The following is a 19,486-nucleotide window of genomic DNA, read 5'->3' on the forward strand; positions in this document are numbered from 1 at the left end:
CTCATTATTAGCAATTTATCTGATAGTTTATAAATCTAGCTTACCCTTATAGAAAAAATTAAGAAATAATGTATTTTTATAAAATTCATTATGTACATATACATCTTGACACCAGTGCTATGATTTTTAACCACCCTTTCCCCTTTGAGAAGAAATTGCAATAGAAACCCAGTCATACATACAGTGGCTTTGTGTGTGTGCTGGTATACAGGATAGGACTCAATTTCTGTCAAATGCTAAGAGATGTCAAAAAAAAAAAAAAAAAGAGGGGAAGTGGTTTTGAGGGGGTGATACTTGATTATTGTGAGAACAGCAGCCTTGGGTATACCTGATAACTCCAAACTATTTTTGATGTTTCTATTGATTAGGCATAGCTAGAAGTCTGCAGCATTTATCTTTGAAATTTGCATTGATTTTACACTTGCTGAGAATTCATCTGTTCTTGATGTAAAGAAAGCTTCTGGTGCAGAGCAGGAGAAACAGGGCATATGAAGCAAATCTCTATAAACAAGTGCCAAATTAGCTCTTGCGGCTGAGGGACAGAACGTTGTCCAACCCAAAACTGATGTGTTTTCCGCCAACACCCAGATACAAGCTTGGTATGTAAGCCTTCCACCAAGATTAGTCACCAAAAAATGTGCAGAGCTCTATACAGAAATTCTTGAATATGGTCCAAAGGAAGAAAGTAATAGTTTAAGCATATGAACTGCTGATACTTCCTTTTAATGAAGTTACATGGAAGACTAAGTTCAGTCTTGTGGGTACATCAGAAATCTAGTTTCACTCAAACTATGTTTATTTGAAATGATGAAAGTTCAAGCCTGATATGTAGCAATACCCTCAGATGGCTGAAAGGGCAGCCAATGACAACTCGGAGAAAAATCCTAATGATTAAATGAAAGACTAATTGCAGTTAGAGTTTGGCAGGGCACTTACAATGCTTCAGAATACAAATAACAGCAACTAAATGAGACTTAGAAGGAAGCCGTAAATTGTAAAGTTCATTGGTAATGCTAAGATGGAATAAGAACACAAAGAATAAAAAGCTAGCAGTCCATATTAGAAATGCATTGTGAATGTTCTCAGATTGTTAGAGTAATTCCAACTACTTTCTTTGTTGATTTTTCCCACCTTCTTGCCCCTACCCTGCCTCCTGTCTTTAAAGATGATTAATTTTGCAGTAACATAGGCTAATTGCCCTAATAAGAGTTAGAAAGGCTTGGATTGCAACGGACAGCTTCCAAACAGATTATAAGTGTGAGGTGGGAGTCCTGAATTGAAATGGGAGGTTTGAACTGTGGTGGGTATAGGCTTTTGCTTTCTTTGAACTGAGTGCTTTTGAATTTGCTTTTATCCACTGGGAGCTCTTCAGGGTGTAGATGGATGGATAATGCATTGGCTTTTCCAATGGGGCTGTGTCAGAAGGTGCTGTCAACTACTCATCATAGATTTTTGTGCTTTCCTGTCTGTGGATCTCTGAAATTAACAGCATGAAAAAGATAACTTTTTTTTGTTTGTTTGTTTGATTTTTTTTGTTTGATGGAGACAATGCAGGAAAAGAGAGAAAAACTTTTTATTTGGTTTGTGCAGTGATCTGAGGATCAGCAGATGCATGGGCTATCCAACTCCCACCGGTCAATGGAGCAGTGAACTGCAGGGTGAGGATGGGCAGGGCAGTGGTTTGAACAGCAGTCTGCCCTGTGAATAGATTTGCTCTCTTCTCTAGTGTCAGCATGGCTTCTGTGATCTATCAGCTCACACCATGAGCTATGCAGACACTTGTGAGAGCTCATCCTTTAAACAGCTTCTCTCCTGTAGGGCATAAACAGAGAAATACTGATCTAGGGCAAAAATCTCTTCTAGGTGAGGTTTCTGTCAAGTCTGGGTAAACACTTGTAAACTTCCAGCCCAAGTTGACTTAGAAATATTACCTTATTTCTGCCTGAGAACTGAGCTATCTGAGACAGTTTGGTCACTGCTGCATTAGCATGCTCTTGGAGAGCCACTTTGCTGCAGGTGAGAAGTTTAGTGTTTTACTTGACTGTAAGCAAACCCATTCATGAAATGTAGACAAGTCAATAACAGAAAATTGTATCTCCTCTGTTGCGTATGTGAAATTTGTAATGCAACGCATAAACAGTTAATCCTGTAAACATGTTAATGAGAATCAAGGACTCACTACCACCCATACAGAGAAATTGGTAGGAAAAACAGTGCTCTTTCCTTCTTCCAAATCTACTGTGGTTTTGGAGATGAAATCTGAAAAGTGATTTGGATTACCTCTTTCTGAAAGACACTATACAATACAATACTTAGTTTACACAGAAAAAGGCAGATACAATGCTTCAGTCTGTTTTCTATGGAAAATATTTTAGTATTCTGACTTCTGTAGAGTTGCCAGGATCAGTAGCATAAATGATATCATCTGTTTTTCATAATCTCATCTTTGAGAGAAACAGGGGGCAAAGCTCTTATGCTCAGGGCAAGGATTTTTTTTTTTTTTTTCAGAGCCAGAATATCAAACAAGTTAAAAGCAAGCCAAAATGAGAAGGAATTCAAAAAGAAGATGAAAATATCCTTCTTTAACCTATTCTAAATGCATCTGTTGTATTTTAAGTATTTTCTGAAATATTTTATTCAAATCCAAGTTATCTAAAGATGGAAAGTATCTGAAAGTAATTAACAAAAATATAAATAAAAAAAAACAAACATTTAAATTCTTTAGAGTAGTTTAGATATGTTATGCTTACATGGTAAATGTGAGAATAATACCAATATCCAGGTTTTGTGGCTGGTATTCCATCATTTTCCTGTATTTCAACAGGCTTCACAACTGTTACATTATTCAGGCAGTGCAACAGCTGCCTGTTACATGGATAATTGCTCTTTCTTTTTTCCTGTGCATCTTTCTGTATCCATGCCTTGTCCTTTTTTTTTTTTTTTTCCTCTTGTTTGCTCTATACGTGTATAACACTTAAAATATTAGGATCTTAACCTCTAGCTGGAAATCTTAGGTCCAATGGGAATGTGAAAATTATAACAGTCCGTCTTGTTATCAATTTAGTTGTGTTTCTGACACTTGCTGAAATATTTGAAATGGCAGAAGATTCTTAACAAGCATTGTCTCATTGTTCCCAGAAAAATAGATTAATATATGTTTCAATAACTTAATGAAAAACTTATTAGGGAATGTTTATCAATATTTTGAATTTATATTGAAAGAATTATAAGGGGTATTCAGGTTGGTTCTTTCTTGGATCTCATATTATTGAATGTCTTTGCTAAAAGCTTAGATAGTAAAATGGGATAAAAGATTATTAATGGAACAAATGGAATAAAGGTAAAGAGTGGCTGCATACACCATGAAAGAGAAGACTGGGCTCTAAAATAACCTTTCTAAAAATGATTTAAAAAAAAAATATCTGTAAAAGAATAAATTAAAAATCCAGCTAATGAGGATGTACACAGTGCTGTACTCATGTTTTGTTCCAAAAGTCTCTTTGCAATTCCCTGGTTTCTGCTTAATCTCATTGATGGCCAGCTTCCTCTTTAGCAAACAGGTTTAGAATAAGCACAGTTTGGGGCTATTTGTTTCATTGTTACTATTTTCAATCACTTAATTGTAATTGTTATCCATAACGTTTCCTGGGCAGGGGAAGCTGTGGGAACAACCCCACAAGCAATGTCATGCTTGTGCAAAAGTGATAGATAATTTTGGAGTCAGGATCATTCATTAGCTGTATCTGACAAGAAATAATTGTTCTCATTGGTTCACAACTACAGAGGTGAAACGGTCTTGTGCCAGTTTTAGATTCTACATGTATGTAGAGCACGAAGTCTACTAAGAAATGCCAAGAAAATGTGACCATGGGAAATACTATAACAAAAGGGCTTATTTGATCTAGAGGAGTGGTTGAAGTGGCTAACACTTGAAACATTCTCTCCCTCCTGCCCCTCCAAATAATGGAATGAAATGATCCTTTGGAAAGGACAAAAACTGTCTGTATAAATAGGAGCCTCATGTGCTGTCACTTGCACTTTGGCTAATTTGTCCAATGTGGCAGCAAATCCTGCTGGCTGGCTTTAGAGCCTAGGAAAATGGCAGGGCTGCCTCATCAGTCAAGGATATGGACAAGAGGCTTTTGAATTACCATGAAGCTCTGATAGAAGTGAAGATGCTGTGTAATGATGAACTGCTTGGGAAAGAGAAAGTTTTAATTTGATAGAGTTGAAATGTTTGATTTGGGAATGCTAAAAGAAAGTGTTTTAAAGGTTCTCAATGAAAAAAAAAAAGACACTTTTTTTTTTTTTTTTTGGATATGAATGATTCAACTTCCAGTTCAAAGCCAATGACTTTTGAGAGCAGCTAATTCAACTTTCATAGACTCATAGAATATCCCGAGTTGAAAGGGACCCATAAGGATCACAGAATCACAGAATCGTCTAGGTTGGAAGAGACCTCCAAGATCACCCAGTCCAACCTCTTACCTAATACTAACAAGTCCTCCACTAAACCATATCACTAAGCTCAACATCTAAACGTCTCTTAAAGACCTCCAGGGATGGTGACTCAACCACTTCCCTGGGCAGCCTATTCCAATGCCTAACAACCCTTTCAGTAAAGAAGTTCTTCCTAATATCCAACCTAAACCTCCTGTGGCACAACTTTAGCCCATTCCCCCTTGTCCTGTCACCAGGCACGTGGGAGAATAGACCAACCTCCACCTCTCTACAGCCTCCTTTAAGGTACCTGTAGAGAGCGATAAGGTCGCCCCTGAGCTTCCTCTTCTCCAGGCTGAACAATCCCAGCTCCCTCAGCCGCTCCTCGTAAGACTTGTTCTCCAGACCCCTCACCAGCCTCGTCGCCCTTCTCTGGACTCTCTCGAGCACCTCCATGTCCTTCTTGTAGCGAGGGGCCCAAAACTGAACGCAGTACTCGAGGTGCGGCCTCACCAGAGCCGAGTACAGGGGGACAATCACTTCCCTAGACCTGCTGGCCACACTGCTTCTTATACAAGCCAGGATGCTGTTGGCCTTCTTGGCCACCTGAGCACACTGCTGGCTCATATTCAGCCGACTATCAACCAGTACTCCCAGGTCCTTCTCCGCCAGGCAGCTTTCCAACCACTCATCTCCAAGCCTGTAGCGCTGCTTGGGGTTGTTGCGCCCCAGGTGCAGGACCCGGCACTTGGCCTTGTTGAACTTCATGCAGTTGACCTCAGCCCATCGGTCCAGCCTATCCAGATCCTCCTGCAGAACCTTCCTACCCTTGAGCAGATCGACACATGCACCTAACTTGGTGTTGTCTGCAAACTTACTGAGGGTGCACTCAGTCCCCTCATCCAGATCATCGATAAAGATATTGAAGAGGACTGGCCCCAGTACTGAGCCCTGGGGGACTCCACTAGTAACTGGCCTCCAACTGGATTTGACTCCATTCACCACAACTCTTTGGGCCTGGCTATCCAGCCAGTTTTTAACCCAACGAAGCGTACGCCAGTCCAAGCCATGAGCAGCCAGTTTTTTGAGGAGAATGTTGTGGGAAACGGTGTCAAAAGCCTTACTGAAGTCAAGGTAGACCACATCCACAGCCTTTCCCTCATCCACTAAGCATGTCACTTTGTCGTAGAAGGAGATCAGGTTTGTCAAGCAGGACCTGCCCTTCATAAACCCATGCTGACTGGGCCTGATCGCCTGGTTGCCCTGCAAGTGCCACGTGATGACACTCAAGATAATCTGCTCCATGAGCTTCCCTGGCACTGACGTCAAACTAACAGGCCTATAGTTCCCCGGGTCTACCTTCCGGCCCTTCTTGTAGATGGGCGTCACATTCGGTAGCCGCCAGTCCACTGGGACCTTCCCTGATAGCCAGGACTGCCGATAAATGATGGAAAGCGGCTTGGCCAGCTCCTCTTCTCTGAGAATTTATTTATTTTTTTTTTAATTTCATCATCTGTTCACCCTCCAGACTCTAGCAAGGTTGTGTTCCTGATGTGTGAGAAAAATGATTGTTTATTAATTTCCATGTCTTTTCCAAGTTGCTTCTCTCAGATCCCTTTGGGCTAGCCCAGTGTTTACATTTTAGCTGTCAACAGTTGTATTCCTCTATTACTTGATTTAGACATAACTTCATCTGCTGCAAAATATGTCTTCTTAAAGCTTTTTTACGTGGTTTTCTGGAAAGAGTATCTTTTATCGTCATTGTAAACCTTTTTAGACAGGTGGAATGCATTTCCATTGGACCTATGCTGTCGTGTCCATAAATACACTCTGTTCTGTGTCTGAGTATCTTAAACTTTTACATGGCCTTTCTTCTTTTTGAAAGAGCCGTTATTTATTTAGTACATTTTCTCATTTTAAATTAAGCACCACTGTAGTTTATTTAGGTTGTTGCTCATGTAAGCAGGTGCTCCAGGTACATACATCGTCATGGGTACTGAGTGGCTCTTCAGGTGTGTTTTAAGCCGGGTCCTACATGCTGCCTTGGACCAGTGCCTGGAGTTTATTTTCCTCTTGCGGTGTCCTGGACTGCTTGCTTCGTGTAGTTCTCATTGATAACAGCTAGAAATTCAGTCCCAGAATCACAACTGAATGCGACAATTGCTCAGCCCAGGTGGGGGGTAACTTAGGTTCCCTGTTCTGTTATGTTTTCCTGCCTTTGTTAGACCCCTTGATCTCTCACAGCATGCTACAATCACTGCCACTTTCCTGTCTCAGCAGTTGGTAAGACTCTATATCTTTCTTTGCTATGAAGAGGCTTAACTAACTAGAATATATACACATACAGAGCACGTGTACGTATGTAATGTGTGTGTATATATGCACGATATTAGGCACAGAAAGGAATCAATCATATAATTTTACTATAGTCTACTTTCATTTCTCAGACTAAAACCCTGTATTAGGTTGGTGCTGAGAATTATCAGCAGGTCTAAAATTGCTATTGAATTCCTTTTCCTGCATGTTTGACTTTGTGAACAACAGTGTCCTTGCTATAATTTTAAAGAAATTACCTTTTATGTTTTCAAGAGGAAAGAAGACAACACTTCAAAAGTAACTTGTATTTTTTTTCTTCCATGGATCTTTGATTTGCTTCACACTTACTCAGTATGCAAAATAAGTATTTGTTTGTCATATCACTTTCTTGACTAATTTCTTATACTCTGTTCTTAAAGGCAGTACTCTCCTCAGCTGTGTTAGGAAGAAATTGCTTTTTTTTTGTTGTTTGTTTTTAATTTGGTATTTAATATATTTTTAATTCCCTTACAATAGCTCCATATCTGTCTGATTTCATATTACTTTCAATGATTAGCTAATAATTTCCATGTATTTCACTGTTCTTACCATCATTCTCAGAAGTTTTGCTACTGTTTGGAAAGATCTCGCACAACAGGGAATTATCAAAACTTGAAGTCATTCCATAAGAAATAGCACAACAAAGTAGAAATGTGCCAAATTACCCAGAAACAATTTGGATGGCTGGCAAACAGGGTAGCCTGCTGGTTTGTGAACAGTGTAGGTAATTTGCCACTCAACTCTCCTCTATTTGCTTCAATAAATTGTAGGGTACTTAGTACCTTACTATCTGTTATCTATCTGTCTGTGTTTCTCTGCGCTGCCAGTGTCTGACAGTAGTACTGCTCCATTTTGCTTGTGTCTGCCTTTCACTCTCAGCTTGATGGAAAACCTTTAAAAACCCTGTGGTGTTTTGGGGGCTGAGGTCCAACAGTTTGTATGTAATAGTGCATCTATGTGGTATAATCAGAAGACCACAGTTGAAAAGGAATGAAAACATGAATTTAATACACCTAAAATGTAGTTTGGCAACACTATATGAAAATAAATCAACAATAAGCTCTAATAATGTAACAAGAAACAGTACTCAGGTCATAAAATTTTCAATCAACAGTCTCATAAAGAAGGTGTTATAAAATGCCATCCACATCTGTGCAATATAAAGACTGTTTAACAGTGCTGGTCGGCCATTCTCCTTTACACAAGAACTGAAACTCCATTTAAATTAGAAGGGCTTTAGGTTTTTGTGTGTGTGTTTGAGGAACAGGAGAATATAAATTATTTAAAAAAATATGGTGGTGAAGGTGGAGGAAAAAAGGAAAGATAAATCAACATTTGTAAAAAAATGTATATACATGATCATGCTTGTGTGATAATTTCCTGTTGCTTTCCATTGTACTGGCATTGTCCAAGTGCAGCATGGAGGCCCCACAGCAAACAACACGGTCATGGCTTCTTACAAAAATTTCTGAAAGGGAGTGTCATTCCTAGTGGAATGGGTTGTTATGGCCAAGGATTTTAAGGTTATAGGTCCTTTGTTGTTCTGCAAGCAGTGTAACAAATCTGTTCTTTTGGTATTTGAATGTATTGATTTAAAATCTGGACAAGAATTTCAACATTGTTTCCTTTTATATTAGACATGTTATCTACTTTTTGTTGTCTGATAGGTGACATGTACGTGTAATGACTTCGGTTCTGCAACATTTTAGAAGAAATATAGTAGTATGCAACTGAGTAATATTTTGGACTGAATGCAGTAAAACTGTGTTTTGATAGATAACTTATTGATTACCCATATAAAGTAAATCGTGTTAATGGGATCGCATATTTTACATTGAGGTTGTTGGGAATAATTCTTTACTGAGATATCAATATACTTCAAATGAAAGGGGGTGCTTTTTTTTTTTTCTTCTTTTTCTTCCCTTTTGCACCTTTTACTTCTGATTTCAGCCCTCTACCCATAGTAAATGGTGCTGATTTGTGTGAGAAACAAGACAATACTTCAGCTTGTTATGTACTGTTTCTTTGTATTTGCTTTCAGGCGATGGACAGTAAATCTTTAGTGGGAAAAAAAAAAAAAAAAGACTCACAGGATAATTAAAACCATTTGCACTTTCAAACAGTGCTTGTTTCCCTTCAGTATTTCTGTGAATGTATTTCTTGTATTTCTTGTCTCATCACAGCATCCCATCTCATTGCTGGGCCCTCCTAATGAAACTGGAATTTCTGCAGGAGTCCAGGAAATCACTAACAAGAGCACCTACACTGAGCAATAAGGTTTACAGTTTCTGAGTTCTGGACTCTTCTTCAACGACTGTCTTGACAACTGTAAACTTATTTTAAATAAATATTGACACACTAGTTTGAAAAGTAATGAAGTCTGTTCTCTTCATGCAATATGGAACAATTAAAAACGTATTTTGGGGGTTACCTTAATGTCTGGAATTGAAGCTAAAGCAAAAGGTAGTTTGATTATACAAGAAATTTAAAATTCATTACTCTGCTATTATTGGCAACTTGGAATCTAGGTTTGCAATTACCTAGAGCTGTAAATTATCTAAAATCAATATATAGATACTTTGAGTTGTATGTGTTTAACATGGGGCTAGACACTTAATTATGATGATACCCCATTTTTATTGGTCTGGCAAATGTAGCTATTTAGAAGATATTTACAGATGATCATAATTTTAATAGCATACATATATTATGGAAAATTATAGATGCCAGTCCAGCGAAAGTGTTTTTCTGCCTCTGTCCTTCTTTCTGTCTCTGTCCTTCTTTCCTTCTTTTTTAGATATTTGGTATAAGAATGACATGGCACATATGTGCACATACACGTTAATTGCATTTATTTACAAATATTGTCCTCAAAAGAGGACATTGGATTATTGGATTATTATCCTCAAAGTGTTTTGGAAATGAATTTTTCTCTTAGAAAGATTTATGAATTTGACAGGTTTAAGTGTATTGTCTGACATACAGCTGTGCAGATGTTGAAAAGAGATTTTTAGTTTAATCATAAGTTCAGTTTTGCACTGAAAAAAATATAACCGATGAGAAATTCCAGGCAAATCTTATTCTTACTGTTCCCTCCTAGATCTTTTTATAGCATGTTACTATGATTGGACTTCCATTGAATTGATAGTCACAAGTGCTGTGCTCCTGCTTTATAAGGAAAGATAATATAATAATTTTCTATATGCAGAGGAATGCAATTCTGACAGTGTTAGAATTTAGGTATATTAATAGTGCTCAATACATATGACAAATATTTCTTTACAGCAATTGCATATGTTCTGTTTTCACATATATTCTTTAAATTCTATTAGAGCAAGGGAGAATTCTCTACTACAAATCCGACAGAATTTCAGCAGAATATACTTCTGACAAAGTCTGCTTTCTCCAGATGTTTAGTTTTGCTTTTAGTGAGGCTTCTCAAATATTTTTACTCTTCCTCAAGTAGGAAAAACTTCAAATAAATGAAACTTTTTTATGAAATTACTTTTCTCTGTGAGGTCTGATCTATTTCTTGTTTAGTCCAGAAACCTATTTCTTTGTTTTAAAGTCATGGAAAACTACAGAGATGGAAATAATACTCAGCAGCAACAATAACTAAGCAATGGGAATAATTTTCATAAAGTATTTATTGAATAAATTTGAGAATTGTTTTGCTTGTTAGTTCTTAATTTTGCAGGAATATTTTATTTGTATTGTTGTTCATTCAAGATTTTATCCTTTAAGTTTGAATGCTCTGTTTATCATAGAAAATAAGAACATGACAAGGGAAAGTAGAAATTGTCCTTTTCTTTATAGCAATTGAGAAATTACTTGAGTAGCTTATATATGGAAACGCTTTTTTTCATTTTTTTTTATTCTTTTTTCTGCATATGTTTTTAATTTGGCAAAGGTATGCTAGGAGGTATTGGCAGTTTTTTTTTTAATTAACTTTTTTTTTTTTTTAGAAATTGTGTTGGTATGTTTCTTAGTATGTTTTTTTTTATGCATATAATCAACATGTCTATGTTTTTTTTTTTTTCTGTTTAAAAAAGGAAAATTTCCCGAACTGTATTTTGTCAAGGGATGTGCTTTTAATAGTTAATTCTGCTGTGATTAAATCTGATTTCTACATAAGGATCAGAAAATTGACAGGAATGGCACAGATGTGAGCACTGGAAGTGTAAACTTCCAAATATTTCATTATATTGTGTAATCATAGCTATATACACAAAATGATTAATCTCTCTGAAAATTTAAGAAGACTTTTGTCTTAGAAAATGATGTTGTGACCACTCACTTTAAATCCCCACTTCTAGTCCAGTGATTTAAAGGTGAGATTCTACAGAAACAAACTTTAACTTAACTAAGAGATAAAATTGTCCTCTGGAGGGAATGACGTGATGTGTGGAGTAGAGGGCCAGGGGTGAGTGTAACTGGGTTGGAAGATTTATGTCCTGAGAGACTGTCAGTGCTTCTTTCAATCTTTTGGACATAGACTGCATTTTTCTATCCTCCTGCATCAAAACTCCTTGATGGCAAAACTGGGAAGTGCGGTGGCTGTAGTAGTTTCTCAAGACCATGAAGGAAGAGCAGGTAGTCTGTTCCCAGCCACTGCTGTCCGCCCTCTCCCCCCGCCCCCCCAAATGAAACAAACTACCAACAAATCGAGCTTTAATGAAGGGCTGTTACTTCCTGCATAGTAGCCAAGAGAAAAAGAACAATTGTCCAGCTGTGTTGTATTAGAAAGGCATGGGGAAAATAAAGATTTAGAGTTGACCTGGTAGTCCTGCTCTTCCCTGGAGTAGTTTTGCTGTTGCAGTGCTAGCGCAGGTACCAGTCATGACACAGACTTGCCTGGAGACTCCACCATTAGACTACCCAACAGTAAGTATAACAACTTGCTGGTGTTGACAAGCTTTAAAGAAATGGAAGGAAATAATACAAGACTAGTTATATTTCTAGTTTAGCCTGTTAATTTCTGTCAAGCAAATTTAAACATTTCTGTCTGAAATGTTCTAGGCATGAAGGTGTGCTCACCTGCTTATAGGCAGTATGATCACTGAAAAGCAGATGGGCAATTTTATTGCTGGCTTGAAACCAAGCTCCTGTTCTCAAAGGTCACCCTAAACTGGCCTTGTAATTCTTGTGATGTTTCAAAATTGGACTGCATCAATATTCAATTCATAACTCTTCTACATATATAGCTTTTTCCATTAAATTAAATTTTCCTACTGAGGTGCGTACAGTCCATTTCACTTTACCTCCCTTCCAACTACAGCACAGAGAATATAGCAAGGGATGGGTTTATGAGCAGCACATTGAAAGCAATTAACACTGGAATTGAATCTACATCAAGATAACAACAGGTGATTATACTATTTAACAACTGTTAAATGGTGTTAATGGCTAAGTGTAGATCACAAACCCAACAGATTAGGACACAGAGAAATTCAGCTGGCACGTAAATTAAACAAAATTATATAGATAATTTAGGAATATATTTTCCACTGAAAAGCTACACATTAGTTTAGAATGCAATAATTATATATTTATATATATATATAATATATATATAATATTATAATTATATATATAATTATATATTATATAATTATATATTATATATATTATTTTATATATATTTTATATAATATAAATTATATATTTTTCTTCACTGAGACGCTGCTAGGGTAAGGAAGGTTATTTTGCAGTAGGTATTTTAAATTGAAAAAATCAATTTGCTTAAAGTATTTTTGGGGATATGTGTTTAGATGCATCGTATTCATTTCTATATTCCACATTTATGGGCTGCTTATTGTTACTTTGGGTAATGGAGAGTTTAGACTTAGCTGGATGAAGGAACCTAGATGACAACCGGGGGGAGTCAAGTACCCAAATTAAGATTTTGTATTGGAGCAAAAGCAATTTGAGTATTTTCAAAAGAAAATACTTTGCTTCAGTTCAACGATCTCTAATTGTCTTAATATAAAGCCACCTAACTTAACAGAGGAAATTTCTCCTCTCCTGATGGGAATGTTACTAGTGTCTTTCAGTTCTCTAATGACCAATGTTAGCATAAATTAGGGATAGTATTGGAAGTTTGCTATGATTTTTATGCATTCTGTCATCTGATCCAATTTATTTCACATATGCCTCTCCATCCAGAAAAGGCAAATCAATGCTTTCCTAAAATTCCTTTAGTGTGGGCAAAATCCTAAATAATCTTCAATTGTCTTTCACTTGTCAAAGTCCCATAAGGAGCAACTGGATGTTGATGGGGTATCAGTCCAGATAGATGGGCAGAAAATAATGGAGGATGTGAATGATTCATTGAAAAAAAAAAAAATATATATATATATATATTTCTTTTTTTGGTAACTCTGAGCTTACTGTATACTGCTCAGAGTTCAGGTCTCGCTTTTCTTCTGTTAATTCCATGTTATTAAGATTTTGATTTTGTAAGAAAGCAGATGGCTATCAACTTAAACAGGTGTTTACATTGCACTTTTTAAAGCTTAAATGATGAACACTTATAGCTTGAATTTTGCTGTAGTACACAGGGAATTAGTGCTTTTGAAGGATGTCTGAGTAGAGAAAAATGGTGTGTGTGTGTGGAGGGGTTCAAGTAATTCACTGGAGATACAGTTACATACTATGTCTTTGGACCTTTGCTATTATAGAATGTAATGAAAGACAGCAGATTTGAAGGAACAGTTTCTTTTTCACCCCTGTAGAGTATATCTTGATGAGAATATACACCACAAAAATGTGATCTAAATGCCTTGCAGTAAATAAAGGAGGAGCAAGTGGGGAAGCATTTACTGTTTGGTGATTCTTTCAGATTTTATGGGTAGGTCAGCACATTGCTGCCTCCTTAGAAGGAAAACAGACAGAATTAGACTTCATATGTATTAGTTCTTACGCATATTTTGTAGTTTGTTGTGTGTCCTCAAATAAGCAATTTTAAACATCTTTAAATCTGAAAAAAGCTTGCTAAAATAAGGTGTATAATGTCTAATATAATTTGATTATAAAGTAGCATGGTGTTAACTATAACACTGAAGTCCTACACTGTTTTCAATCATAGCTGCTGTATAATCTCATTGATCTGCCACTTTTGCATTGATAGAAATATAAAAAGTATCAGATAATAATAGAACAGTGTTGGGTTGTTCTCACACACAGTTTCTCTCCACTTCTCATCAAAGATTCAAGAAACCCCTGCTGTAGTGAGATCTCATTGTGAAGACTCTACTATATTTTATATATATATATATCAACATATATAGTAGTATTCAGTGAACAAGTAAATAATTTAATGTACACTGATCAAATTAACAACATGTATTTCTACATTTGTTTGTTTTCTAATTAGCAGATAGATGCGTCTATATGCCAGTTCCAAAATGTAAGGTATACCAGCACCCTAATTTCCTCTCCTTTATGGATTCTGCCACCTTGTGGCAATCAGTAAGGGGAAAGGATTAGGGGGAAGGAAAAAATCTCTGCCCACCTCTTTCCTTCTCATGCTGATGTGCTCAGAATGGTTGAGAGGAGGGAGTAATTGAACAGAACCTTGACTTTCCTTTTGGAAGTGCTTCCAAAGTACAAGGTGACATTGCCTGCTACCTTTTGTGACCTTCTGTAGAGAATTTTCCCTTTAGAGCAAAGAGTGAAACAGAATTACTGACAAGGATATCATTTATCCATAAATACATGAGGCAAAGACATACGGTGAGGTACTAAGGTTTATTTCTTTATAATCTAAGTTTCCAGTCTGCCAGGAAGGGATGATAGTGAGCTTTTTGAGACATGTCTTAACTGTGATCAGAGGTTACAACTCTAGCTTCTGGTAGCCAGAATTTGTTCAACATTTATCAACCTGCTGTGGGAAGAATAGTAAGCTGGTTAACTAAGGTGCTAGCAAATATGGAGCAGTGAAAAGTTATTTACAATGTGCTTCTTTACATATAAGGTCTTTTGTACCCTATATTTGAACGTATATAGCTAAGAGTAAAAAAATAAAATTAAATGTTAGCTTATTATTATTATTATCTAATAAGCCATTGAACACCTGTAGTGCTGCTCTATCAGCACTTCTTTTCTGTGCTCTTTAGCATCATAAACCATTGGACTTGAATCCATTCACTGGTGTATGAAAAGTGTGTCTACATTAGCAGTTTGGTTTGCTGGGGTGTGCAGATTTGCTTTGTATTTGACCTTGAAGCCTTGCAGCACTCAACAGAGCATACTCTGAGTGCACATGAGATGTATTTCCTTCAGGTGGAAACAGGTTGAAGCTCTGCATGTGGACGCAAGGTCCTCCAGCAGCTAGCGCTCTGCACACGCTGAGTGGATACCAAGGGTGGTTTGCAGCTGGCGCAGGCTCAGTTCCCAGTAAGAACAAAATGAGGGGCTGTGGTCTTGGAACCGTGGCACACTGGAAGAAACCTGAACCTCTCTCCTTCCCACTGTACACCAAAACAGAGACAAGCTGTAGACATGTAGGCGTACTCACTCTGTGGACTTGGCTGTATTCTTAGGGGACAATTCCAAAATTTTGTGTAGGAAAGACATACTAGAAGGTTTATGTTGCATTAAAGACAAAAGGTTCGTCCCCACCCAAAAAGCTCCTTTGATGAGGTTATAAACTTGAAACCTATTAAAGCTGAGGAACTGGATCAGTGGGAAAGATTGGCAGGGAGGCCCTTCCAAAATTTGGAATGTAATTGTATGGACTCTACAGTTTGCATAAGGATTTCATTACAGTGCGTGTGTGTATATATATACTTGTTTCTTTTGCTTTAAGAAGTGGGGTAAAATGAATTTAATATTGTGGGCATTGCTATGTTGAAAAAATATAGCTAAAGGAAAACAGATTTTTTATGAAATTATCATGCCCTACTTATTTTCTAAATTAGTTCTTTCCTTGTGAGCTACCAGAACAGTTAGATACTGTAGGAAACATGAAAAAAAAAAAAAATCTATTACCCCTCTAGTCAACTGAACAATAGGATTATGTACAATGGAGCAAATGCCTTTCAGTTGTTGAGTGATGCAGTTGATGTTTCCTATTAGGAACAAGAAGATTTAGTCTGAGGTCAGTGCACTTTCTTTATAGGTCAAACGAAATTTCCCATAGCAGAATCAAAGCAAGATCTATTTTAAAAGGACTTAAGGAGTCATACTAAGAAAAGCATTCGTTGAAATGAGCCAAGAATTATTCTCTTAGTTCACCAGCAACAGGGAGCAGGTTAGCTAATTCTGTACATGCTGAGTCAAATCTTCAGTTGGTATAAATCAGGATAGCTCTATTGACATAGCAGATCTGTACCGATATTCAATCCTTGAGGACGTGGCCCTCCAAGCTGAAAAGGCCCTTCTTTGTTCTGCTGTTGTGAAGTCTGCTGTGTTAATGCAATTTCAAATGGATTTCAGGCAGGCTTTTAATCTGCTGGGGAGCTGAAGGATGCAAAATACATTGTGTTTGTTTTGTTTTGTTTTTTAGTTTTGTGATTTTTAGTTATAAAGCCAAACGTACTTATGCATATCACTTGGTTCTTGGTACGGTATTCTTTTATTGTTGCACTAATGAATACCACAGGGTGCATGTTAGTAAGCTGCTAACAGATGTTTTAGGGTTGATTTTTCTTGAAAGTAAAATTTATTATATACGATATACAAGATTATATTTAGCTTTTATGCTATCCCACATGCACTACTATGCTTACCATGGATGTCATTACACATAATGCCAGGAACAGAACTACCTAAAATAGATGGGTATTTGTTAACCCTGGCAGACACCATGCTCATTGCCCTCCCTCTGCAGATGTGGAGGAGGAATAGGCCAAGGAGGAATTGGGGCTGGCTGAGTGAGCTGCACTTGCTTGCGGCTGTATGCGTGTCCTTTGGCACAGGAGGAGCGTGCCCACTGCAGATGCCTGCTTTGCTATTCTGTGCTTGCTTTCCCCCTGTCCAGGAAATTTAAGAATTACTGCATTCCTGTCTTTATTTTTATATATCTTCTGTGTGTGGCTTTAACACTTTCTGAGAATTGACAAATGAGCCAGAAATATGTGCTGATTTGCTTTATCAAATCAAATCAAATTGGGGGGTGCGGTTATTATGTATAGTCCTGAAATTAACCCTAGCTAAAACTTCAAAGGGCTGGGGCTAAATTCAGTCACTGTGCATGCACACTGAAGTGCGTTTTGGGTGACTTGGAGGCATAGGTCTGCGATGCAGTGACAGGAGAGTAAGGAAGAGAGAAGTTACAGAAAAGAGGAAAGCAGGAGCAATTGTAAAGCCAGTTCAGCACTCTAACCAAATTCTGTGCTTCATTGATGCTAATAGAAATATAGTTATATTTCACACCATATCCCAATTTTACTCTTTCCTGAAATATTTTTTACTATTTAGTTCTGTGATTACCCTTTGATGTAACTAAGCAAAGTGTGTATAGAAGATGTACAAGAAATCTCTGCTCTAAAAATTAGAGATGGTCTGTAATTAACATAATTTGTTTGACAGCTTCACAGCATGCCTGTCTTAAAATATATTGATGATTTTTATTTTTTTATTTTTATGTTTAATTTTCACTCAGTTCCACTTAAGATACATGCTAAATTGACAGAAATGAAAATGTTTTTACAGTAGACATTTTCAGGTTTGTCATGTATTGGCATAAAGCTCTTGCACTGTCACTCCAAAATTGGTTCAGTTATTGTGGGGGAGGGAGCTGCTTATCTTTCCCCTTTCCTCAGAAAATGCGATAAAAATTAGGTGGTTGACACCAAGAATATTGCATATATGAAGGTGGAATTGAAACAGTGCAAACACAAAAATGTTCCTGTTAATTTATGTGAATAGTTTCACTAAAATAAATGAAAATTCACAGGTTTTAATGTTTGTGAGTTCAGGACTAAACCTGTTAAGAATAATGCCCTATATATTATCAAATGTATTGCTTCTATGATTAAGTGGATCTATGAATCTTTGACTAATTTTTTTTTTCAATAACATAAAACAGGGATTTAGTTTGGATGGTAAAGATAATGAATTGCCTTAAATAAATTGCCTTCATGCTAGGGGAAGTAGTGGGTTGGGGCTCCAACTATAAAAATGTAATATAGGTCAATTAATATGAGATTTTTTCCCCTACTGGACTTATGATTCGTTCTTAAGTAGAGTGTAGAAAGAGTGCGATTTTTTCATGTGTTTTGTTTCCAGTTAGAAAACAAACTGACTTGTTATACTTTCTGTCCCATTAGGAAACTAAATAATGATTTGTATTCCTATTTCCTTCCATTTAATTAAGTTGTTATAACATTATGTAATAACTGCCTAATACAATTGTTAGAAATACATATTGATTTATTGTGTCATTTGGACTTTTAGTGTCTCTCTAGACTATGGTAAAGAGAAGACAGTAGAAATGATACCCAAGGTTCACATAACAAGTGAAAGACTAAGGATAGTAAAAAAAAAAATAAAAAAAAAAATCTTACTCTTAACTTCAGTGTTGACTTGAAGTTTTATTAGAATAAAATTATTCTAAACTTCCACACAGATATTTAAATAGTATTTTGAATAGTAATCTTCTGTCTATAGCTTCTTATTTAAAGATTGGTGGTTTAAAGTACGTATCTGTTTCTAAACTATTGCAGTACACTAGTACACTTAAGAAAACTAGGCAAATTTGAAGATGCCCGAAATCTGAACTTGTAGGTAAATTTTGCCAGCTCTGTATTTGAATCTGGGATTGATTCTAAAATGCAGTGCTTGACAACAAAACCACGGTTTTAGAAAAGCAGTTTGAGGATAACCATTACAAATAGTAAAGATGAGCTTTCTTAAAAGATGGAAGGGAGACGTACCTCCAATTTCAAAAAGAAATGGAAATAGCAAATCTTTGGATCCTTCAGACAGATTTATGTTATTACAAGCAGATAGCAAGTCACAAGTTGTCTGTTAGCAGCGTTGATTATCTCAGAAGCTAGGATGGTATGCCTTTGCCTTTTGTAAAGACACAAAATATTTAATTTCAAGCATTGTGAGCAGTTGCCTGAAAGCTATTGAGACTGTTCTACGCTTAAATGCTAATAACGATGTAAATATTTAGATAAGAGACCTAGCATTGTATGGTAAATATACAATAAATAATCTGCAAATTTAAGCAAAGGATTCATCAAGTTTTGACACGTTCTCTCTAATAATTGCCTCAGTTCTGGGAGGAATGAATGCATTCATAGATTTTGTTTTTTATCATCATTTTTCTAGCATAAAAATATTGGTGTCAAACTTTATCTAAAAATCTATCAGGATGTCATGCAGGATACCTGATCATTTCTAATTTATTCTTTAATAGAAAATGATGCAAAATGAGATAATGATCAGGTATCAAATACAAATGAACCGTTGATGGATTTTTGTGATTTGTTGGCACTGGATGTTTATAGATGCATCAATAAAAATTGTGTTTGATAACTCATGAAATGGAGAAAAGGCAAATGTTATGATGACATAACTGCTAAATCAAAATTTGAGACTTTTTCTGAAAGTATAGATCTCCGAAATACCTGTGAGGAAGTTGGAAAAGACGAGTTGTGTCAAATTTCACGATCTGTTAGAAAGCACTGGCCGCAACATTCGATCAAAAAAGATGTTCCTTGTGTTAGAAATATGTTAA

The 19,486-nt window shown here is 36.5% G+C and overlaps 1 protein-coding gene across 2 annotated transcripts in view; it reads left to right on the plus strand.

Annotated features, from left to right (window-relative positions):
• Positions 1 to 19,486, plus strand: part of LOC310892792 (uncharacterized protein) — a 332,085-nt gene that overhangs the window by 139,224 nt on the left and 173,375 nt on the right. The window contains exon 3 of one of the 2 annotated variants that reach the window (XM_083821019.1): positions 8,979 to 9,982. The exons of the other annotated variant lie outside the window; for it this stretch is intronic. Coding sequence (XP_083677145.1) covers positions 8,979 to 9,007 — 29 coding nt within the window. The 3' untranslated portion in view covers positions 9,008 to 9,982. Of the gene's footprint in view, positions 1 to 8,978; positions 9,983 to 19,486 lie in introns of those variants that run through there. 2 annotated transcript variants of the gene reach the window in all.

Source organism: Anser anser (assembly GCF_964211835.1).
Source record: "Anser anser genome assembly, chromosome: 1".
Classification (NCBI taxonomy): Eukaryota; Metazoa; Chordata; class Aves; order Anseriformes; family Anatidae; genus Anser; species Anser anser.